Genomic DNA, 21,512 nt, shown 5'->3' on the forward strand with positions numbered 1-21,512 from the left:
ACATCTCTGTGATAATACAAATACAAGCTGCTGCAGTTGGATCAGCTAAGCTAGTGTACTGATAAATGGGCTTTATGAAAGAAATAATTTTAAACAGAGTGCTGTCTATTCACTAAAATGAATATTACTGCTGGCACAAATGTATTCTCCTTGGTTTATGTACTGGAGCCAGGAGTGGTGGTTTGTATTCCTATTCTGCCCATGGTTTTTTTCACTGTCCTGGGCAAACCTCTGTGCAATTTTGTTTTCCCATTCTACAACATGGAGGGATGCTCTCTGTCTATCAATAGAAAGCACTTTGGAGTCTGTGCATAAAACAGATCAATATCAATTCTTTGTGTTATTATTTAAGTGAAATAGGCTTAATATAGCTGCTCTTATTTACACGACTAGGGAGATGACTCTTGTAAATTAGGGCTCTTTTTTGTTATTGGTTTGTCTTAGTTCCTTAGAGATATTGAAACAGAATGCACTGGGCTTCTGTAAAGACATCTCCAACAGAAGATGGGATGACAGTGCAAATGTTAAAGTATTCGTTTGTTATTTAAGAGCTAGCTAGTAATTGCAGCATTCACACGAACACTTCCTCTTTTTTATATTGGAAATAAATAGCTATGAGGAAGAGAACGAAATAGCATTCATTGGTTCAACTTTTTTGGCCAAGCCTGCAAACAAATCCCTAGGTACCAATTAAGTGAGATGCTGCGTGAAGTCACAAAGATGCATCTGTGGCAAACATTGGGTCAACTCACTGCCCAGCTATGGAAACAAAAGAGGCGACCACGTGCTTGGGATCAACGGGCTCCAAAGGGGAACTCCAGGTTTTCTGGAGAATCAGCGGTCCTGTAGAGAAGATTAACTTCCAGAGAAGAAACATTTCAGGTAGTGGCTGGATGACAAATGTGTTTTTCCTTTCTCATCACCCCACACGCAGCTGTTAGATATGTTTATTAGCAAGCTCAACCGAGTTACGTTTCATGTGTATTGAATGCGGTCTCCCTTAATTGCATTTCTTTTAAACACTGGACACTCTTCTAAAAGACTTAACATTTTAGCCTTTTGAAGGTGAAAGTTGTAAAAACTTTATTTTGTGTTTCTGAGCAATGTAGATAGACCTAAAGATTTCATGAACTATCATGTGGTTGCCCATATCTGACTAATAATTAAATTGTAAAATTGCAGTTTCATATTAGGGTTAGTCTTTTCACCTGCTTTAAAAATTAAAAATCATATTTGGTATATAAACGCACACAGAATATCCTTCTGATTGAATTTCAAGAGCATATCCAGGATTAAATGTTTTTAAGCACTTCTAATACTGTAGTCTATAAGAGGAGCAGACACTTCTAAAGCAATGTTAAAAGTTGTCTTTCATAACTGACTCAACAGATCATTTTTGTAATAAATTAAAGCAAGTGTTCTCAATTAGAAGAGCTAGTGGCTGTTGGTATTGTACAAAACAAAATCATTCTAGTATCCACAGGGTTAGGGGTGGGGAGGGTCTGTTTGGTTTTGTTTCTCTTTCCAGGGAGATCTTTAACATTGTTTGATGAAGCTAGTTTCATTTTGAGATTGTTACTGAAGATAAAGGCTTCTGTGTTCTATGGCTGCTTGGATTCTTCGTACATAATGTCCTAGTAATGTCACAGTGCTGCTGTATCTAGATCAAACCACTGTTTTGATTGTTTTTTTGGCTTTGTTTTTTTTTAATAAATTCCTTAATTTAAATACATGAAAACTATACGTTTTGCTTTAATGAGGCATGTAATCAAATGGAGCTTCCTCACATCCTTGGGATCTTGAAGATGATTACAGTGAGAGTGGGATGCAGCCCATATCTTGCTAGAAGCCTTTGTGGCTTCATATGTTTTAATATTACTGTCTTTCGTATTTTCTGTCCCATCACACCTTCACAGAGACTGAGGGAACTGAAAACCAAAGTGAGGTTTTACCTCACTTTGTGGAGGTTCAAATTCTCATCTGTAAGCAGGTTGTCTTTCCCCTGAGAGGTCCTTCCTCTGCCTTCCATCCTCACATCCTCAGCCTTCCTCTGCACTGCAAAATGTCAGACAACGAAACCTTTATGACCTTAAAAATAAGTTCAAGGAAAGGATGACAAAATCGCTACTAGGGACACAGGCTTCAGAAGACATGAACTATTTTTTTTGAGTTGAGCACTGGCTGATTTACGAGCCTCTACAGAGGACTTTTTGCCTAAGCTCCAATTAGGCAGAGAGAAAACGTTTAGAGACGGAAAACAACAGCAACCAACCAAGCGTGCTCTTCAATATTCCGTACAGAAAGATCTAAAACAAAGCTAACGCGTAGCTGCAAAATCACCAGGAGGAAAGTGGTGCAGTGCTTTTTCTTTAAGAGGAGAAAGAAGAATTTTTCAAAGAAGCATAAAGAATATTTTTATGAGACTGCTAATGGCAAACAGTGTTTGCATCAAGTTTCATGAAAGAACATTGTGAAAACAGATTATCTGCATGAAAGCAGCAGCTACATCCAACAGCTAAACTCAGTAAAACCTAAGGTAATAGACTACATAAATTCAGGTCATGCATATTATCACTTTCCAAACAAACCCAAGCCATTTTTCACAAGATTTTAACAATCTGAGAGGATGTGAGATGAAATTTTATTCCTTCTCTAACAGTTCTTAGTGGTTTTGTTCTTTCTGTAACTGGATGTCCTTTCTGTACAGCAACATCTAGATATGTTCCCTCCTGGGAGATGTAATCTTCCTTAGACTTTTCCACTATCTCTGGCGGGAGATGCGCAGCTACTCAGAGGAAAGTCATTACACTATTTTGAAGGAAATCCAATTAAAAAAAAAAAATGGCAACTTTTTTAATCCCTTAGGGTGCTTTACAGATGAAAAAATACCATAAATGGGCCTGACTGTGCAATTTCAGGTCTATGGGGTGCTTCTGGGGGAGGAGACAATACAAGTTTCTGCCAAGTCAGTGTCTAATTTGTTGGGTTTTGTAATTCTATTTCATATTTGGTATACAGTAAAAGTAAAAAATAAAATTAAAATAGGGCCTAATAAAAACTGGTGCTCTGACTTGTCTTGAGTGGAGAAGGATAACTCTGCCGCAGAAGCTGAGCAACTTGAATAGCCCATTTGCAGATGCTTGGGTAGATTTTACTTGATTTTCTATTTTTTTTTTTTAGTTGCAGTTTATCACTGCTAAATTTTTTCTTAATTGAAGGGAAGTTTGTTCCTCTGCTGTCAGCAGACATCAGTAGCACCCTAACAGTGCAAGGCTCCATGTACCTCTGTTGTTAGCTTATATGGCAGAGGTCTGCAGAGAGGCTCAGGATGCTCCAGACCTGCTAAGCTGGGGTCATTGCAGTGTGATAATGATTAAAATATCAGGAGCAGGAAGGCAGGCAGTTTGTCTTTTTTAAAAAGCTTGTAGGTAGGAAGTGACTTGCAAAGTGAAACTTCAAAAGCACACATTCAAGGGTGCAAAGCCACACGATTAAGAAAAGAAAGAATTAATGTTGCCTGTGTTCCATTAATATTGTTCCCTTCTCCTTATGCACTGTTATTATTACGCCCTCACATAATACTATGTTATTATTATGCATTTGCTCCTAGAGGAGAAACTAACCTCTGGCAGATTTACAATGAAAACCAGATGCATCCCCTCTATGGCATCTGCTAATACATTATGTGTTTCAGACTTTCATTTAAATCTAAAAAAAAATATTTTCCTTCAGGGAAAATCTCACCTAATTGGCTGTTCCCCTCCATTTACAGCAGTAAGGCAATTGTGAATTCTGAAAAATTCATTTAGCCTAACTATATAATGCTTTCTCCCACACACAAAGGACTGAGAGCTCTCCGTATCCCATCTCGGTTCCCTTAGATGCTATTGATCCCAGGATTGGGGAAGGGGTGTGGAATGAGTCTTATGTTTCCCTTCCCTTTTTGGGGGGGAACTCTTGGTTGTTTCCTGAGGGGCCTGGCAGGAGGGATGTGAGAGATTCCTTAATCTGCCCTCTCCTCTCTGCATATATTCACTCACACGCTCTGAAAGACAGAAATCATTGAATCATAGAATCATTTAGGTTGGAAAAGACCTTTAAGATCATCGAGTCCAACCGTCAACCCAACACCACCATGCCCACTAAACCATGTCCTGAAATAAGAGGCCCAAGAGCTGAGGAGGCAGCGCAGTAGAAGAAATATTTCTGCAAATAGGTGAGTACTGGGAAGAGGGAAAGTATGAACTGTAGAAGGCACAAGATGCACCTTGGGGCAAGTTTCACCAGGGCTGAAGAAATGGGAGGAACAAGGAGATGGAAAGAAGCCAGCACTGGAAGGGATGAGGTCTAGCCGGGGGGATGGCTTACTTGTTAACTCACATTAAAACAAGTTTGAAAGCAAAGAGAGAAACATCAACTCAAACCAACACTGTAATGAGGAATTTATTGCCAATGGTACCACAGGCAGCAGTAGTTCTTTCTGGAAGCTTAAAATAATTGCCCTGCTTGGGGTCTGATATTCAGTCAGAGTACTGTGGAATTAAACATTGACATTTCACATAATAAAAAGATTCAGCTGCAGCTGACATTGTATACTTAGATGACCACGATAAGCACTAAAATACAATAACAATTTGAAGTTCAGATTACATTAGGAATTTGCTATATTGTTCTCATATTTGCAGTAGAAAGGAGGGAAGGAGCCTTCTTTCATACTTAATTCCATCAGTCCCACTTAAATCTAGCATTTTTTTCCTCTTTGTCCTTGTAGTGCTTTTTAAGTCAAAGGTTTTTGAGTCTGCAAATGAAACCATAATGGCCAATCATATTTAAAAGTAAAACTTACATCTGTGTTTGCTTCTTCATGCATCAAACACTTACAGTGATCCACCTGGGATTACACGTGGCAACCAGTGAAAATCAATCATTTCTCATCAACTGTTTGCATCTGTGCAAAACATCACCATAAATGAGTTGGGCCAAAGTGACATGATAAAAACCAACAGGCTTAAAACAAGCAAAGTAACTAGGCAGAACACAACAGTCTTTCTTCAGATTAGCTAATACAAACTGCACAATAGGAAACCCAGCTGCTCCTCTGACACTAATCACCTTTTTTTAAGGCAACTTAAGAATTCAAGTAATATGTGCACATATTTAGAACACTGCTGTCTGTATATAATAAGTCACAACTATGCCTCAATTATACTAATTCTTTGCGGAAAATAATTGAAAACAAATATATGCAATGTTAATCAAGAACACAAAATGAGAGAATATTTTCTCCCACAAACAAGCACATTTCTGTGTCAGAGTGCACTGACATACATGAACTACTTAAGTCAGAACGGCGCTGAACAGCAACAAATCTTCCTGGTTTTCAGGACTGCATGAAAAGCTGTAACCAGCTCCGGTGTCATTTTTTTTGCACAAATGCTTCTAGGGGAGCAGCGATGTGCATTGTCAAAATGTCCAAGATGTCACCCTTGCAGAGGTCCAGGACATTCTGGGTTTCCTCTTGATCGTTACGCTCGATCGCTTTTTTTTCGTCTTGATTTGCTGAGCTGCAGGACTCTTCACTCTCCTTGCCGTGCCCAATCATTACCACAGCACTGCAGCTGCTTCTGCGCCGACATCCTCTGCGGGTGAGGAAGGCATTCTGGTTCTTATCAGCAAATACTTTTGTCTTCCTATTAGACCTCTTACTTTCATAGTTCCTGAGCTCCATTAGTCTCTCGTTGAAATACTCTTGCAATGGTTTATCATGGAAGCCACTGCTGGTTGTCGGGTGGCCTTTCAGGTAGCCTCTTGAAGAGCCCCCCAAGCAATGGACTAATGAAGCTCTATTTGGAAAATTGTTCAGCTGTGATGAGGAGCTCTTTCCCCTTTCCAAATCTTGGAAAAGTCGGTTGAAGGCTGGAGTTTCCGAATAATTTCTTGATAACTATTTAAAATAGGGGGGGAGGGAGAAGCAGGATTGGGGACAGAAGGGAGAAGGAAATCTGAATTAAAATATGCTGGCTTAAGTAGCAAAAGGATCTTAAGTGTATGGCTCCATACAATAAACAGCTGTTGAGGAAGGTTTAGGTTCTTAACCCAAGTTCCCTGAAGACCTAGGAGTTTGCTACCAATCCCTCTCTGGAACAGGAGTCCATTAGGCTGAGGTTAAACAATGCTGAGCATATGTACTTCCCACTGACTGTCATGTACTGCTACAATTTCATGTAGCCTCTCCGAAAACCTAATTTTCTGAAAGAATCTCTCACCTGTCTGTATTAACAGAACTTAAGGTTTATCCTTGTCAAATCTCATTAGCCTGCAGCTGCTGTTTCCCATGGCAAATCCAGATCCCACTTGTAAGAAATTTTGTTCTTTTTTTCCCTTTCCATACTCCCAGGTAACTCTGCTCTGAATTGCACTGTAATATTACAAGAATTGCAATTTTCACATACAGTACATTTCTACATCTTAAAACTATGAAGTTTATTATTATTACCCCACAGCATATCGTAGATGTGCGTGGAGTCTTCTCCTCCTTTCCCATCGTAGGATGCCCAGCTCCTTGTTAACCAACCAATTTAATACCTCAGTTACTTGAATAGTCAAACAAAGGCCTGATCCAGCTCCCACTGACATCAGTGGGTGTCTTTATGTTGATTTCAGGGGAACACCCATGCTGCGAGTCCTTTTATTGACTGTGAAAGTCAATGAGTGCCAAACAAGTTTGCTAGAAATTCACCATGCAAAAGATTGCCTGTGTCCACAGTTAAATGACTCCTGGGTTTTCAAAGTTACTGCTCTGTCATTTCCACCTTTCTCGCAGCTATTCCAAGACACCCCAGCCTGTCTCAAGCTACCACGAGCAACAGCTGGTTTCTGTACACCAAGTTTTTTCTCTGAAAAACCTTAGCAGTTCAGCTTGAAGGAAGAAATATTTTATATTATATTATATTACTGTTTCAAATCAATAAAAAGAAAGACTATACTGTATGTAGATGACAGCCACAGCGGGATCATGGAACATTTTGCAATCATTTATTATGCCTGACAATGCCTTTGGTATAAAAAAAAAGCCATCATTCATGCAGTTTTTGACAATTGCTAATTAAGTCTAGATACTTGCTAAGGGTCCAGCCACAAATCTGGTTTCAGAGCCCAGCAATGTCTCGGTAGGGCACTCCATCATCAGCATCTGGCATGTTGCCTACTGGTAATGAATGAAAAACATTGAGCGCAAACAAGAAATAGCGGGTTGGACATGCCATGTAAACTGAAAAGTAATCAAGTTTTTGATCTCTCACTATTCCATCACACTTCATCCTGGAAGGGACCCAGCAAATCTAATGACCCTGCCTAGAGTGGTTGTACTTTTGGAATAAGTTAGGTAATTGAAGAACACTAAAACTTGACTAAAAAGTAGTCTCTCCTTCCTACCTCAAACCTTAAAAAATGGTTTAAAAATGAATAATCAATGTAATAATCAACTTAATAATGTGGCAGAATAAAAGTGTTTCAGGTTAAGCTTTTCTACACCAAAACACAGCCCAAAACTTACTACCATATCAAGTATCAACTTAGCAGGAGGAAGGGGGGTTACTCTAACAGAAGAATGGGTAGTAGTTATCATATATTGCAAAGAGAGTTTTTGCATACAAACCTTAATGTCCTGGAAGCCTGGATATTCTGGGATGATGGGCAAGGTGCACATGCTAATACTGTTTGACCGCCTTTGTTTCATCAACCTACGAGAGCAACTGCAGTTCCTGGAGAGATGGGATTGTCCCAGCTCAGATGGATTTTCAGCAAAATGGAGTGGTTTACAGTCTTTTATATAGCAAGTTCTCAGGCACATCACTGCAGCAGGTCCTTCCATTTCAGCACGATTCAGAAGAGTTTGGAAGCAATCTGTATTCTGGAATAATTCTCTCTCCTCTTTTTCCTCTAATGCATAATCTCATACTAGTGAGCTCCGTGAGAGTCTGTAACGTTGAGTGCCAGCAGACAGTCTAACAGCTCTGAGCAGTACGACTCTTGCTAAACTGGATCCGCAGAGATCATAGGCAAGTGATGCCTTCACTGAGGTCTGGAACCCTCAAACAATTAATGCCACTTTTATCCTCTGAAAGCTCTTCACAGAAGGTCGGTAAATCCAAACCATGAACGCAAAGGGCTCAGGTGAGGGGGGAATTTGCAGGGATTACAAAGTCTCATGCCATCATCTCAGACAGCCTAATGTGACTGCTGACGCGGCAGCGATTAGAGAAGATCAACAGCCCACACACAGGAGCTGTTGTCACTCAGCTTACATTGGAGCAGGCAGATCACTGCCCTTCTGACGAGGGATCCCTGGCAGCAAAACATTAAGGGCTTTTGCTCAGCAAGGCAAAAGGTAAGTAAATCAACACAATTAACCAACAGGTCAAGAAAGACAGTGTAGAAAGCTGTAATAAAAAATTCCTTCCAAGAAATCCTATGCCACGAGGCTTCCTCAGTGTGGTTGGAGATGGGCTACAGCCCCAAAGATCTGGGGAGATCCAAACTGCCTTGCTGTTTGTGTAGCCGTGTCCGGAGAGGGATGCACTGCCTTCCAACAGCCCAGCACCAGTGCAGATTTGGCAAGTGGCCATGGTAAGGGCAAGACTCCTTTCAGCCAAAGCTGTGAAAATGTTCACAGTGAGAAGCAATAGCTGCCCTGAACGGCTTACAACCTAAATATCATAGATGAAGGGCAGTCCGGGAAACAGCTCCATGGTTTTGATTTGAAGATACGTTAGTGGTATCGTCTGCTAGAAACAGATAAATGTATGTAGTTGCAATAGTTGGTACGTCATAAACTTTGGCAGCACGGGGCTCTTTATTGTCCACAGTGACAGCGGACATCTGCTGCCATTTGGAGGGCAGCACCTCCATCCACTGTCCCACTGTGGCCAGTTTGCACGCAGAGCATTGGCACTGAGGGAAGAACAGCCTCTTCTCCATCACCTGCCATGGAGTAATTACTGTGCTCACTGGTGCTTATGGAAGGTAGGACGGAGGGGATTTACAATCCCCTCAACCTCCAGGGCTTCTAGCTTATTCGAGGTATCCATAAATATTTGCACGCTCTGAATACGTGCATGCAAATATTTGTGGATGTCCTGGATGAGCTAGAAATCCATATCCATCCAGGGTATCCATAAACATTTGCATGCACGTATTCAAAGCACTGACTGTGAGCTGTAAAGAGCTTTGGATCTTATCCATGAGACCATCAGCTGGATTCAGGTTAGTGCTTTAGACTATCTGGCAGATGGCAGCTTGGCAGGCTCAGGGCAGAACCCTCAATAGCAACACCCACCTGGCTTCTGGACAAAAGCAGGTCAGGCGTAAGTAAAGAACTCACGCAAACTGTTACGTCCAGCCCTAAACTATCCAAATGCAAAGGTGCAACACCACTTTTTACCAGCTCTGGCTCTGGCATTTTTTTATTTGGGGGTAAAATGATTCTCACGCAGATAGCAAAACTCTCAGTATGAATGACCGTTTCAGCTACACCCACACCAGTATATCACGGATCAGGGTCTGTGTCCACACGCAAATTCACGTACGAGGCTGATGGTAACAATTTGCATGTAGAGATGTCACGGTGCTCACAAAGTAATAGAACTATGAGTCATCCCTGATGCAGCCCTGATTATTCGCGCTGTTGTTGTATACATAATGGTACCTTAATACAGAAGTACAATGTGGTCTTGCTAGGAGTACCTGAGAAAAATTAACAAAGCTTTAACAAGGCTTCTTGGCACCAAATTTCCCCCTAAAAGACTTTCCTGGTCCCATTTAGCAGAAAAAAAAATATTATTTATTTTTACTACTCCTCCTTCCCAGATCTTTCAGATATTCTCTGAGCCACAGTTGTTTCGGGGATATGTTCCAGGCAAACCTGGACCAACAAGTCACTGTGGACAGGCAGGAGGTGGGTCTTGTCTGTGAGTCTTCAGGCCAAGTCACTACCTCCAGGTCTAAACTGCTTCAGCCGTGCAGGGACAAGTAGTGTGCAATCTGACTGGTGGCAGAATATGCCTTACCCTGCAGAGGAGGAGAAAAAAACCACAGCAACAGGAGTCAAACTAATTTCACTGGCAACAGAGAGCTTTATTATTTCACAGATCAAGGTATTCATGGTACTGCCCACAGTTGTCATTTGATTCAGAGAAATAAGAACTGTGCAAAAAAGCTGCCACTGACACAGCTGCTCTAGGAGATGTGATCTATTGTAAGTGTAGAGGCTTTGCAGGGGACCTGCAGATGTACCGTTATTGTTGACACGGTAAAGAGTTCCCTCTTTCCATTTAAACTTGCAGCCTGAAAACCTCTTATTATCAAAACCCATTCCCTCTTCTTCCCCGAAAGCATTTGCCTGGTTGAAGTGAGACACCAGCAGCTTTTAATCTGTAATTGCTCATTGTGCTTAATGAATATGTGAGTGCTACATACAATGTGTGACTTGCATGGAGCTTTAAAAAAAAAGTCCCACATTACTGTTTTAATGGGAGGTTCTGATTCTACTCCTGCAGTCTAAAATTGGAGCTCACGGAGTCTGTTCTTTTATAATCCCGTGTTCCTTCTTGTACCATATCATTACTGCATACAGTGGGGCCAAGGTAATTCTCTTTTCAGCAAAGCTCTCTATCCTGTTTAACATGAAACTTTACATTAACCTTTGATCCTCCGGTGAAAAGAAACATGACTTCCAGCAGCGTGTAGGTTTCATTAGTTACCCACCTTATATCCTAACCTTTACACTGTTTTCAAAAGGTCTTTTTTTTTAAATGGAGAGTCACATTATTCCTCATGTCAGGTATGCCAGCATTGCTTACAGCAGTTTGCATGAACAGGTTATGGCCATGAATCTCAGTTCTTCTGCCTTAGGAGTAAATCACTCAAAAGAAAAATCATGCAAGGAACTGTTTAAGTTTCTATAAGCCCCGCCATTGTTAACTATTTACATTTTCTCTGCTATCCCTTCAACAAATAAGAACTAGTGTATTTTTATACCCAACCTTTAAGTATCATAAGTAAGATGAATGATTGATAACATTCCCAATTAATCATAAATTGCAAAACTGAAATGTTTTGTTTTTCAAAGTACCACTGAATGACATAGGTGCTAATAGAAATCCAAATCCAAAACTGGATGTGGGGTCCAAAACCAGATCCAAAACCAAGTAATAAATACATGGTGTCACATTCTTTATATAAATTATTAAATTCTTTGCAGCAAAAAGAAAAGCTATGCTCACTTAATGATAATTTTTATCACATACGTAATGTCATTAATATCTCCTAGTTGTCTAACCTGCGTTATAAAAGTATGGATTCATTCCCACAGTATCGGCCTCATGAAGCTACAACACTTTGAAGGCTACACAGTTTTCTGCAACAAAGGAGAAGAAGCTCCTTCCCTACCATCTACACTAGGGTAACTTCTGTGACTGTAATCTGCTGACCTCTTACTGAAGTCAAGGTATGTTACATCCCTTCATCCACATAACCAGTCATTTTGTCAGAGTAGGCACTTGGGCTGGTCAAATGTGGTTTGCCTTCTCTTAATGGTCAGAGTCCTAAATCTGCTGCTCACTCTGGGTTCCTCTGGGTCTTGACTCCATCACTCCATAGTCAGTGCAGCCATGCTGTCATCTGTGACCACATTTCCCAGTAAGTTGAGACTAATTTTCACTTGTATTTACTTGTATAAATTGTTACTAACATTTCAGTACCACTGGCATTTCCCCCATGCCTCAGCCTTGGTTTGTCTCTGCCCAGTACGGCTGTTGCCATACTCTTCAACCTGCCATTCCCAACATGGGCTGCCTTGTCTGACAAAAATCCCAAATGAGTTGAATACATTTTGTGATGGTTTAATTAATTTTTTAGAGCTAACCACAATCAAGGGGCATTTGCTGTTGTTTATTTTTAAATGAAACCTGAGGTTTCCATTTAATTCCCTGAATCCAAGAGCTGCAGCTTTAAAAGCTGCTACAACCTGCACCAAAAGCCAGAAAGATGCTCTCTTGTAAGACTGTGAGCATAAGCAAAGTCCCAAAGAGAGCAAAGCGAATTGCACAGCAAATCCCTTCTTCCTTGCTGTTAAAGGGATGTCACTGCTACAGCACACTGCCCTGTACTACAAACATGCCAGAGTCTGCCTGAGGACCAGCAACAGTCCTGCTGCAACAGCCCACAGCTCAGCAAAACCTCTCCCTCTTACAGCTGCTGCGTAAGCTGGTAGTTGGTGCCCACGGAACAGGCTGGTGCTTCCCTACGGCCATCGATCTTGCACCAAGAGCACTCCGGTATTACGTGATGTAAAGCCTTTAAACCAGAAAGAGTTTTTGTTAAACTGTGAAAAGCGCTAGTTTGTAATGCTTAAGAACGGAGCCAGGGAAGTTAGTCCCAAATCCTCGGTAAGGCAGAGCCGAAGCTCCCGTGGCAACCTGGGGGCCTGAAGCAATGCCAGGAGGTGGGAGAGACAAGAGTTGAGCGCACCGGCTCCATTACCTACTGACCAAGGAGATGAACAGTAACTCTGGGAGCAAAGTGTGTCAGGAAAAGAGAAGCAATGAGCTGTTCCTTGCCCAGAGATGAGTGGTTGGGGGTGGGAGCAGAAGCAGAATTGCAAAAGGTTGAGTCAAAATTTTTGGCTTCTGAGGTTGCTCAGTTCCTTATTTAGAAAAGGCTTTGGTCTAGCCCTAAAAAGAAGCCTGGGTTGTATCGCTGCCTCTGCATCCAGACTTCCCCCAAATCTGGGTGGTATGACTTTGTGTCTACTGCAAGTATCTTCCCTCCACTTGCAAAAGAAAGCAGTGTGTGTCGGGGGGGTGAATCTATACACTATTTTACTTGGCAATCAAAACCCTGATCTCACTCGCACTCTTTTGACCTCAGACTAAGTTGCATGCATCTCTTTTCCTTTCTTAGATGGCTAATACTCTTAAAAGAAGAAACAGATGGCACCCGTTTGCAGATGTCAAATGCTTGCCTCACGTGGCATGTTTACTATTGGATTTTCACCAGAGACTCTTGGCCCAGATAGCGAGATTTTTGTCATAATCACCAGCTTTAAACCTGAAGCAAACATTCACTGACTAGGTTGAGCCACAATTACATTTATATCTCTCAGTGCTTCTGATTCTTTTTTAAATTGACTGTAGATTGGAGTACAGGAAAGGGATTAGGGATGCTTAGAGTTCAGGAAGTAAAGTATTAGAAGTGGATGTTAAATAATAGATGGAAAAAGAATAAAACATGTAACTCCTGCACTCCTAGGAGGGGAATTGCAATCTAAGAGCAGAGCTACAAGAGGAGAAGACCCACATTTCTCAGTACATGTGAAGCTGACTTGGGAGCAATGCTATGGGTGTTTGTGATGAATACTCTGATTTATATTCCGCTATCCTTCTGCACAAACTTTCCAACATGAGCATCTCAAGTGGAGCAGACGAGTGTAACCCTTTGTGTTATGGAATAAAGCAGCTGTGAAGCTGTGAGGTTTGCCACTGCGTTCCCCAGAACAAGGCTCTCGGGGCTTTTCTTTCTTTGTTTCTTTTCCTGTTTTTTGAATACAGGTTTCTGAGCTTCCTGGCTGGGTGACTGAAAGCACAGGGAAAGCGCTGATCCCTCTGGGCCAGCAATGTTCAGCATGGGATGTCCTTGTCTCCACTTGCAGCTGGTCTGTGTTAAGAATGAATTCACCTGAATCTGTTGACCCTGGTGGCAGTTTTGTAGCACATTTACAACATTGCACATCTTCAAGAAAAGCGCTCCAAAAGGTATAGAAGCAGCCTTCTCCCTCTATGAGGGATTAATTCTGGAAACTAAAGGTGGACACTTAATGACAGTGCTGACACTGCCAGGCATTTCAGGTGCATTAAGCTAATGTGCTTATTCCATGATGTGCCTCATCCACCCACCTTCATCCCATGGCAACTTCTAAAGCACAAGGAGGCATTAGTGAATCTACAGCTGAGTAAAATCCAGGGTAGAGGTAAAATAGAGCGAAAGTCATATTAAAAGTCATAAACTGCTTGTCACAGATACAGATCTGGTCCAATCTGCTCCACCAGATGCATTCATTTTGTCTGTGTTCAGTACCTGGACTGTGTTGAGCTACAAACTGCACGCAGATGAACCTTGCTGAAGCACAGTGTCACTAAAGGACCTTCCCACGCTCATTGGGGTACCTCAGCAGGCTCAGGACTACCATATTTCTGTCCTTCTGCCCTTATCAGGTGTTGCTTCTTGGTGACAAACTGAGCTGCAAAAGCATGAGAGCAATGAAGACTTGAGAGGTTCATCAGCTGTACCGAGTGGTATCAGCCATACAGAGCCAAAGGAGGGAGGGAAGGTATACCTCCTGGGATCCCTGCATCTTCAGCTGGGGTAATTCCTCCTCTTTTGGGGAAGTACATAACAACCCCCAAAAGACAGGTGATTTCTTGTCTCACCTGCTCACACATGTTCCGATTCCCTGTCTGCTTTTTCTCTTGGTGGTATTTACTTGATTTTTTTCCTGACGCTTGCATGCTGCGCTTGCTAACAAGTCTAGATATGAACACATCACCTTCCTTCCTCCCAGCCGCTCTGCTCCCATTCACTTCTCCTCCATCTTCCCTCCACACCCTGCCTCCTATTTCCTCTCTCCTCACACAGAAACAAACAAACCGGCCTCCCCACCTCTGTTTCTGCTGCTATCACAACCACTCCATCTAGTACATCTTCGCCACAGTTGGCCAAGACGCCTGTAGAAATGGTGGCAAAGAAGCTGACAGTACATGAGCTCAGCTTTAACTCTCCACCTCAGCATGGCTGTCTGTGGAAATTGCTTGTACGAAGAGGAAAGCAAAGAGAGATAAGTATTGACACGTAAGTCACATCAGTGATAACAGGTCAATATTCTAACAAGCGATGCCCTTTGGCCCCATGCAGTGAGTGCCTGGTATTCTGATCATCTGCACTTTCTGGAAACAGCTCTGTTTGCAACTCCATCTCTTTTCAGATAGAAGCTAATATAGGGCAATCTCCAGTATCAGGACAGTATTTGCGAGTCAATGCAAAGCCCATCCACGATGTCCACTTTTGTCAGTGCTACCAAAAATATCACAGGCAGGGAATGAGAGTCAAGAACATGATTAGAAAGCCCAGGCTGCTTTCCCTAGGACTGCTCCCTTGGTGACCAGAAAAAAATGTCATTGCTGGGACAATGTTGCTGCAACTGCTTCCTGCTGGAGAAGGAAGGTACGGGTTATGTCTGCCTTCTCTGTTATTGGGTAGGAGGGCAGTTTCAGAGAAGACCCTCAGGACTGTTATCTCTGTTCGTTTCCCAGGAGACCCGAACCCTCCAGATAATTTTCCATGGAAAGTTGAAGATCCCCTGTGCTAAATCAGCTGGGAAAGAGGGATTAATAAAAAGGCAGTTTGAAGTTAGCAAAGGAGTGTTAAAAATCAGGCAGGTCCTCAAACGCAAGTGGATTCGGTTCTGTTTGAGGTCTGTGAGACTGTATGGATGATACCCGAACACAGGCAAAATCCTCCAGAAATATCCTGTCTTGGTGTACTGCTTTCCTTCCAGCCGTCCCCTGTGCTGATAAGTCACCTTGCCTTGCCTCTTGCGACCTCAGCTGGCACTGTGGGATCCTTCTGCCAGCTACTGGCCTTGAAATGGGGGCACGGGGAAGGTGGTTTTCTCTACTTCAAGCAGAAAGTGGAGCTCCAGCATGCCTGAGCTACATCCCATTCCCCTCACAAGCAGCCTCTGTGGACCCTCCACTGTCCCGGTCAGCCAGAGACGGAGCTTTGCCTGCAACTCCCAGGGCTAAAAGCGCTTTCAGACATCATCTCCTGGCAGCCAGCACTAAGCAAGCCATTCCCCACGGCTGACAAGCAGTGCTCTGAGCAGTCCTGTGCGGGCAGGCAGGGACGTAGCACCCCACTTGGTGTTTACAGGTTGGGGGAAATCGGTCCAGATCCGAAAGCCCAGGAGAAGCAGGGCTGCCGCAGCTCCGTGACCCCAGGTCCAACCGGGAGTGTGTATTCCCAGTGGGCACACATACACAGAACGCACACACATATGCATATAAAAAATACATAAATGGCTGGCCATACAGATCCCCAGACCCCACGGTCTCTCTGGCAGCGGCTGGGACTCCCCTTGTCCCTCTGACAGCCAGCTTCTCCCACGGGCTCACCCTTAGAGACTCACCCACTCGCCAGCTTGATCTGCGCTGCCGCTCGCTTGCCCGCTCGCGCTCGCTCCAGCTGCCGGCTCCACAGACACAGGGGCCCCCGTGACCCTGGTCCCACTCCAGTCGCTGGCGCTTACGTCCACTCGCTCTGTTCTCGCCTGTTCCTGCCGCCGCAGACACGCAGGGCCGCCAACCCGTGCTGACCGGGCACAGGGCACGGCCAGACCAACGCAGGGCACGGCCAGCGTTCCGACAGGAAAGTGATTTAGACGGGACCAGCCTTTTTTATCCCATTTATCCCTCTGTTTTCCCACACTTGTTCCTCCCCAAAATGACCTACATCACCTCCATTTCCCTGCCCTTGGTTCTTCCCCTGGTCATCCCATAAAGAAACTCCCCTCAGTCCAAAAGGCGCTCTGGCATTGACTCATCCCGATGGATTTCCCGCTTGGACAATGGGGCTGACAGCTCTCCCGGGACAGACCTGAGAGGGGCCCAGGACAAGGTGTCCCTTCCACTGAGTCTTTATTTGGCTTCCCCACCCGCCATTCCACCCCCGGGCTCCTCTGGCCTTGTGGAGACGGACCTCTGAGGTGCTGGTGGCTGCGGGCAGGGGCTACGATGTGGACCCCCCCCCCCCCCCAAAAACTGTCCCTCTGCGCTCCTTTGCGAGCGCGCAACAAAAACCCACACACCCTAACGCCTGTGATTTCACCTCAGACCGCCCCGGGAACAACACGCAGAAACCCCTAAACCCCAAAATAACCCGACACCCCCCCGAAGCAAAGCGCGGCCTGCACGCTCCGAGCCGCCCCGCCACCCGCCCGCGCCCCGCCCGCCCGCGGCACTGCGGCGCCCCCTGCCGGCCGCGCCGAGGTGGGGAAGGGGCGGGGCGGGGGGGCGAGGCGGGGGTCCCTGGGGCAGGGGGTTTGTTGTTTGGTTGTTTTTTTTTTTTATTATTCTATTTCCCCATTGATTATCAGTCAGTGTCACCCTCCTGCCGTGATCCTGGCTGAGATTTGAGCACCGTTCTCTCACGACTGAGTTTTCCGAGGCGTTAAATAGAAAAGTCGGCCGTACGGCAGATCCAGCCTTCTGTCCTGCAGCAGGGCAAGGAGGGCATTTAGCAAAACCCCTCCCTGGCTCCAGCTGCAGTTTTAGGCACTGTTTAAGCCTCTGAAAATCCCAGCATTAATGTAATGGTGGAGATTGTATCTCTGGCTTCTGTCAATTCAAACAGGCATCTAAGACAGGTCCCCAAAATGCAAAGCTATTAATGGTGTTAATTTAATGAAACCTGCAAAAGCCGTCACCTGATTAAATCACTTTTAAATTAGTGCTGTAGAAATCTGTAGAAATAAATGGGATTGCAGCCTTGGTGGAACATGCATTTGGACAGCATACCTAGCAAATTTAGCTGTGGCAGTGCCAACCTGCGGCATGTCCGGGTTCCCATAAATGATTCGCTGCAAGGTAGAGCCAAACGTACTTTTGCCATAGCTCCATCTATATCGGTACAGCTACAACAGGAATAGACTGAAACCTTAGTTTCTGGTCTCGTTGGCAAAAAATAAAACAAAACAAAAAAATACCCACAAGAAAAATCTTCTCTTTATTTTTAAAGAAGCTCTCTCCTCAAGGCAACAGTCACTTTACCAGCCCCAAGTGCCTGCCCCATCCTCATTGCCGCAATTCCCGAGGAGCTCACCAGCACAAGCGATGATTCACAACGCTTTCTGCGAAGCCTCCCACGTTGTTGAAGCTCTGACCGGTATCTTCCACTCCGTAAGACAGTGTTCCTCTTGTCTGTGATGGGAAGCTGGAGGTCGACCAGAGTCCCGTTTAACAGTGCCTCTGTTTGAGAGGAGCAGGCTCAGGCAGCCGCTCCGCTGGGTACCCTCCCTCTTTCACAGTGATTTTTCTCAGGGATGACTGAGGTTCAGCGCTGCCCGGTTTGAACCAAATGCATTTGATGAGCTAAGGGAGCTGGACAAGCAAGTATAGTATGTGGGGGCATCCTTTTAAATTTGAGTGTGTGATGTGACCCACCTGTTTTAACTGTGCTTTAACTTTATTGATCTCTGAAGAAGGACTGTTTTGTAAAAACAAGTTTTCTATATGGCTTCTATGTATTGCAAAATAGAAAAAATGGTCATACCCTGGTAAAGGGTATTGTAACTTTCTCCTGCATGCCCCTGTTTATGCTCCACATTGCCACGTGCCTGTTCTGCAAGCCTGGGGATGGCTAGCAAAATCCCCACTGCTGGCTACCGCAGAGGTGCATGAATGCACCAGAACTGTGTAATACATCTAAGCGTTAGGAAAAAAAAATATCACGGAACGTGTTATGGAACAGGTTACATGTTGTAACAAGTTAACATACTTTTCAATGGAAAACAGTGATGCTAACTTTACTGTGAGCCACGATTTTCCTTTTTCTGAAAAGCTCAGTAAAAATTACTTCTTTTTCCTATCACTGCATTTTTCCTGCAATGAAAAATGGTGATTTTTATAGGGTATCTAGGAGGGGTTGTGATCCATCAGCCCTCCAGAGCTACAACCACTGCTACACACTGTATTTATAAGCTTTGAAGGGGAAAAAAAGTAATAATCTCAGCGTGGGTTATGCCTACGCAAAACCGGAGGGGTGAAGGAGTAGGGTGAAGACCACGGAGCGTGAAGAGAGGGTGGGTGTGAGGACTGCACATCCTCTTGGAAGTGGGTGCTTCGTTCTCCTGTAGTCCAGATGCTCATAAATCTCCCAACTTGGTGAAGCAAGATGTGCCTTGAAGCAAAATGCTGCTAAAGATGAGATTGCTGCCACATCAGTAAAATTAAAGTTGGCAGGACATACCTACGTCATGCTTTTGGAGACCTTAGTTCCCAGCTGAACTCATCCATAGGCAAATTAAGAAACGACAGTGAGGTGAATAATGGTTTTCACAGTGTAGCTACAGCTACCCTGCTCTAACAGTCTTGGTCCCACCAGTCATTTCACAGAGGACCAAAACTGAAACTAGGCTGAATGCGGACTAAGGCCCTTTTTCTTCATTTATGCCACTTCGATCGCTGCTTTGGCTATCTCGATTTTATTTAGCACGCCATGAAGACCTTTTGGTATATAGACTGATTTTCCCCTCCCTTTTCCTATACAGCTTGAGAGCTTTGCTGGGACATCAGTTACGTACACAAGGACAGCTGAACCTTAACAGCGTAACCTTGACCGCAAGCTACTCTTGGCAGCACTCATGGGAGGCTTTCCCTTTCCATCCACCACCCCCACCCTGCTGGGGTTCAGTTGCATCCTTAGGCAACCCACTTTGAAAATGCTGAGCCCTGAAATAACTCATCACTTCCAAGTTCTGTTTTTCTAGCTTGCAGCCTCTCTTCTGAAGTGGGGGGGGGGGGGGGGGACACGAAAGAAGAAGAAAAAAAAATACTGATTCAGGTTTTGGCAGCTCTCCCCTCTCAGAATAACATTCCACACTTGCACATGAAAGGGATTTTTTAGCAAACCAGAGCAAAGGAGTCAAAATAACAAACACAAACAATTACAAAAAAATTGCCACACTCAGTAGTTTTTCTGACTGCTGCTAGTGGCTTAGTGAGAGGTTGGTTCATTGCCTAATCTTGAGCTCAGAAAAAGACAGTTCATCTTTAAGTTTACAGTGTTGTTGGCCCAACTACAGAGGATAAGATTTCCCTTAAGTCTTTGCCCAAGGCCTAATGATGACTCCAAAAATAACAAGTCGCCTTGAGGTTGGAAATTTCGGTTCAGAGAGATTTTGTTCGTGTTCCGTAAATGATACACAAATATCCATCCAAGTGGATGGAAAATGCTTAAAAGCTACATAACGTAGTGAAGGAGACCAATCTCGAGATGGAAATAATTTACTTAATTCTTTGCAGCACTGCTGTCACTTCCAGCCATCTGTTAGCTGGGACGCCGCTGATAATCTATTAAGCAGCTTGGGAGATGAAACCTTCCGAAAGCAGAGATCACAAAGAGTTCACTTATTTCTCTGCAGTAAAAAAGGAAGTGGGTGGGGAAAAGGGATGAAAGGATGAAACACACAGCTCGTACTCTGCTGGCTCCAGGATGAAAGCTTTGCTCTAAAACAACCCTGGTAATTTTATACTTCCTTAATGAGAAATGGTGTCAAAGATGTGGAGTGAATAGCAGTCGGGGTGTTCCGTGAGCCCAATTATCTTCATTACATGGTAGATTGTAATTTCAATCCAAGAGGTTTTCTCTACGCCTGTGGATTTTCCAAGTAGCCTTGTCGGGATGTTCAGAATCCTGGTTTTTAACAGTGGCTAACAGAACAGCGCAAGAAAAGCAACAGAAATCCATTTCCCATTCATTTAGGGAGTGACTTGCTGCTGCAGGAAACACCAAAACTCTGCCCCTGCGATTTGGTCATGTACCAAGGTACTCGGTCTCAGTGATATCTGCAGTAGCGTTGCCTTTCGTCCTTCACTTTTGGGGGTTTCGTATCATTTGGTATCTCTTTGCAGACTGAGAGAGTGGCATCAAGCTTGTCTACGCTTTTTGCTGTCAGGTCCATCTCTGTAGCATTTCAACTATGCAAAAAGGACATTTTTATGTTGTGTCTACTGCGGATGTGAAGGAATGTCTAAACCTAGTATTCAAACCATGGAAAAATTATGAAGTCAGTAAATACAGAACAGGAACTGAGAAAAAAATGTATGTTACGCTGTTCTTTTGGACTGTAGCTTGAAAAAGAAACCAAAAGGTTTTAACTTACCTCCGAGTTAGTATATTTTTTGTAACACTGGGAGAGCTTTAATGCTGCAATTGTTAGCATAACGTTCAAATATTTCAAGTTCTCACCTCGGCTGTTTAATGACATGGAAAAACACTTGAAATCTATCTAATCAAAGCAGTCATATCCCACAGGCAGCTGAGATAGGCCTGATGAAAACGGAAACCACATTTGTTAATGCTGATACGACTTTAGCTCTGCTCCTGCCAGCTGAACTGCACGCTGGCACGTCGTTCTGTTGAAGCCCCGTTGACCACCACGATTTCCCCTGGGCTGAGGGGTCCGGCCGGGTAGAACAGCTCACAGACAAACCTGGGATTGCTTCAGAAAAACACGCACTGAGGGGCTGCTGCAGCCATGGTCCAGTAAGGAAAAAAAGAGCCAGACCCTGCTGGAAATTTATATTGCAAAGAAAATGAAAAGCCCCCATGCATTTCTCGTGCGGTGTCAGGACATGTCATTGATGACGGCAATTTCAGTGTTTGCCCGAGACACGAAACGG

General features: G+C 43.8%; 1 protein-coding gene and 1 long non-coding RNA gene across 2 annotated transcripts; one reads left to right on the top strand and one right to left on the bottom strand.

Annotated features, from left to right (window-relative positions):
• Positions 1-4,425: 4,425 nt before the first annotated feature.
• Positions 4,426-8,004, bottom strand: LOC128146827 (uncharacterized). Its single transcript, XM_052798661.1, has 2 exons — positions 7,658-8,004; positions 4,426-5,944 (listed from the first exon to the last, which is right to left on the bottom strand). Exons 1-2 carry the CDS (start codon positions 7,871-7,873, stop codon positions 5,417-5,419), a joined length of 744 nt encoding a protein of 247 aa, XP_052654621.1. The 5' UTR covers positions 7,874-8,004; the 3' UTR covers positions 4,426-5,416.
• Positions 8,005-8,169: 165 nt separating this feature from the next.
• On the top strand, positions 8,170-13,506 carry LOC128146828 (uncharacterized). Its single transcript, XR_008236855.1, has 3 exons — positions 8,170-8,389; positions 11,372-11,506; positions 12,961-13,506. It is a non-coding gene; the product is annotated as an uncharacterized LOC128146828 (long non-coding RNA).
• The last annotated feature ends 8,006 nt before the right edge of the window (positions 13,507-21,512 follow it).

The sequence above is a fragment of the Harpia harpyja genome, chromosome 10 (assembly GCF_026419915.1).
Source record: "Harpia harpyja isolate bHarHar1 chromosome 10, bHarHar1 primary haplotype, whole genome shotgun sequence".
Classification (NCBI taxonomy): Eukaryota; Metazoa; Chordata; class Aves; order Accipitriformes; family Accipitridae; genus Harpia; species Harpia harpyja.

Bases quoted from the DNA above. Each gene is read 5' to 3' on its own strand.
- LOC128146827 (XM_052798661.1), bottom strand. From the start codon at position 7,873: ATGGAAGGACCTGCTGCAGTGATGTGCCTGAGAACTTGCTATATAAAA. The intron at 5,945-7,657 runs GTTTGTATGCAA...TATTTTAAATAG, and splicing joins CAGGCTTCCAGGACATTAAG to TTATCAAGAAATTATTCGGA.